Genomic DNA, 2458 nt, shown 5'->3' with positions numbered 1-2458 from the left:
GATGAAAATCCCAAATGCATGATAATGACACAACTTATTTTCAATAACTTACAATGAACCAAAATAACGTGACAATTAACCTAATGTCTCCATAAAGGTGGCAACACCTTCAACTAAAATTAGAGTTAGTAAAATGGACAAAATGATACACAATAACCAATATTTAAAACTAATTTCATTTGAGTAGCCTACCATAATTTCAAAATTAAAAAAGTCCAAACGGAGATAGGATTTACCTTTCATTTACAAGGAGCATAATCATCCTGTACAAAATGCAGGTATAGGCTAGAGTCTTTTATAAAAGAGGTAAATATTTGGTTATGTGTTAGTTTGCAGTTTCCATTATCTTAGATTGTCCTAAATGTGTGTGAGAGGGACCGTTCCGTTCACACCGGCCGTCGCGCTCTGGTAATGTTGCGGAAGGGCGTGAAGTCTACTCTGCACAGACGGGTCCCCCGGCTCGCCTGTTGGTAAATACATACTTATCATCTCTCTCAAGTCTCCGGGGCAAGGACCCCGAGAGTGCGTGCTAACGGGAGGGCTTACGCTCGGCTCTGACTTCACCAGCGACCCTAACGTTCCCATGGCGGAGGAAGAGACCCCAGAACTCGGGTGCTGAGTGTAGGTGATCCCGCCGTAGCCGGACGGAGAGGCGCTCATGTAGCTTTGAGAGTTCGAGATAGGGCTGTATTGCAGTGCAGTCATGTCGTAGCGGTGCATGGGCTGCGGGTTATGTGGGTGGTGGTGGTGTGAGTGGTGGTGGTGTGCTCCGCTCCCTGGGTGATGGCTGTAGGCTAGTTGAGCCTCCTGCATCATCGCCGCAGCCGCTGCCGCCGCAGCCACCTGTCCTGAGTACGCACCGTTCGCCCAGCCGTTCATGTGCGCGTAGCCCGAGCTGGCTGAGCCTCCGTGCCCCCCCGGGCTCTCAAGCCTCTGACCGACCCCGGAGGAACCCATTCCGACCCCAAGACCCACTCCACCGCCCCCTCCTGCCCCAGAGAGCAGCCCACCGGCCAGGGAGTATTTGTCCTTTTTAAGCAGCGTCTTGGTCTTCCGTCGTGGCCGGTACTTGTAATCCGGGTGCTCCTTCATATGCATAGCTCGCAACCTTTTCGCCTCATCGATAAACGGACGTTTTTCGGCCTCGGACATCACCTTCCACTCGGCACCCAGCCGTTTGCTGATCTCGGAGTTGTGCATTTTGGGATTTTCCTGTGCCATCTTCCTCCGCTGCCCACGGGACCACACCATGAACGCGTTCATCGGTCTTTTCACTCTGTCCTGGTTCGCTTTAGACCCACTGTTTGGCCCCGTTTGACCGGTGGTCGTGTTCGTTTGGGGTCCAGGGGAGTGGAGGTCGGTTTCCATCATCATGCTATACATTCACCTGGTTGTCAAACTTCACTAACAACAGAGAAACAAGTATCTCTCGGTGCTCGAGTCAAGAACAGGTGCACACACAGAGCGCGCGGCGAGGTTCTCCTACCCCAAAAAGTGGATACAATTGGAGATAATAAATAATCCAGAAGTAGGACTGTTCGCAAAAGGATATTCTCGTGTGTATATCAACCCCGTTCTCCTCACGTTGGGTCACATCCACGGTGACAGAATGTACATTTGAGCCACTTTCTCTGCCGGTGTTGAGAAGTTAGTTAAAGCGGCGGCCATACGAGGAGCCCTGACAGCGGTTAAATGAGCCACAAGCGGCCAATGGCGTTCCAGAAGCAGAATGATTTGCATGCAGTCTGGTCAGGTGACGCAGTGCTCGCTGAGAGGAACACACTGGCAGGAGGGGGGTTGAAAGAGGGGTCACCCCCGAAAACAAGCACTGACGCTGAGAGAAAATGTATTGAACATAACATTTGAAAACGTGTGGTGTTGCCGAGACTTTGCGGGGTATGAAAGTTCGACTACATTTCACTTTGGCTTGGAGTTCTGACTTTGGCTTTTTTGTACAAACATTACTGCAGCCAAACTCTTACGAACAGTCTGAAACTTTATGTGCAAAACTGAAATGAATGTTTACCTTATGGTAAGGAACTCACGGTTGTACTTTGTTGTTCGCAAACACGTTGAGGCTCACTTGCTCATATTAACGTATCATATTGAGCCAATTTGAAATGTGAAAGCTAACATTTGTTTGAGGCTACTGAGGGATGTGTCTAATGATCTCTCTCTCTCCCTCTGTCCCTCTCTCTCTTTCTCTCTCTCTCAGACACACACTCACACAGATCAGTTGCGTCAAGAGTCGAGTATGAGGGTAGTGTATCTAGATCAGTGGGTGTTCTGAGAAGGTGAGCTGTGAACATGATTCCGAACAAACAAGAAGTAAACAGATACAACATAAACAAACATAATTTCAGATTATCCAGTACCAGAATTGAATAGTCTAACCTAAGTGTGGGACACGTGACGTCACTGGGTTGGTAGGGTTGGCTAAATCAAAATCCCTGTCAAA

At 48.9% G+C, this 2458-nt stretch overlaps 1 protein-coding gene across 1 annotated transcript; it reads right to left on the bottom strand.

Moving 5' to 3' along the window:
• Positions 1–357: 357 nt before the first annotated feature.
• sox1a (SRY-box transcription factor 1a) lies at positions 358–1383 on the bottom strand. The gene has a single exon (XM_067254012.1). It carries the CDS (start codon positions 1381–1383, stop codon positions 358–360), a length of 1026 nt encoding a protein of 341 aa, XP_067110113.1.
• Between the last annotated feature and the right edge of the window lie 1075 nt (positions 1384–2458).

The sequence above is a fragment of the Osmerus mordax genome, chromosome 2 (genome assembly GCF_038355195.1).
Source record: "Osmerus mordax isolate fOsmMor3 chromosome 2, fOsmMor3.pri, whole genome shotgun sequence".
Taxonomy (NCBI): domain Eukaryota; kingdom Metazoa; phylum Chordata; class Actinopteri; order Osmeriformes; family Osmeridae; genus Osmerus; species Osmerus mordax.
The sequence above is the reverse complement of the archived record's forward strand: the minus strand, read 5'-3'. Positions and strand labels throughout refer to the sequence as shown.

What these genes read in the sequence shown, in the direction of transcription:
- sox1a (XM_067254012.1), bottom strand. Translation starts at nt 1,383, where the DNA reads ATGTATAGCATGATGATGGAAACCGACCTCCACTCCCCTGGACCCCAA.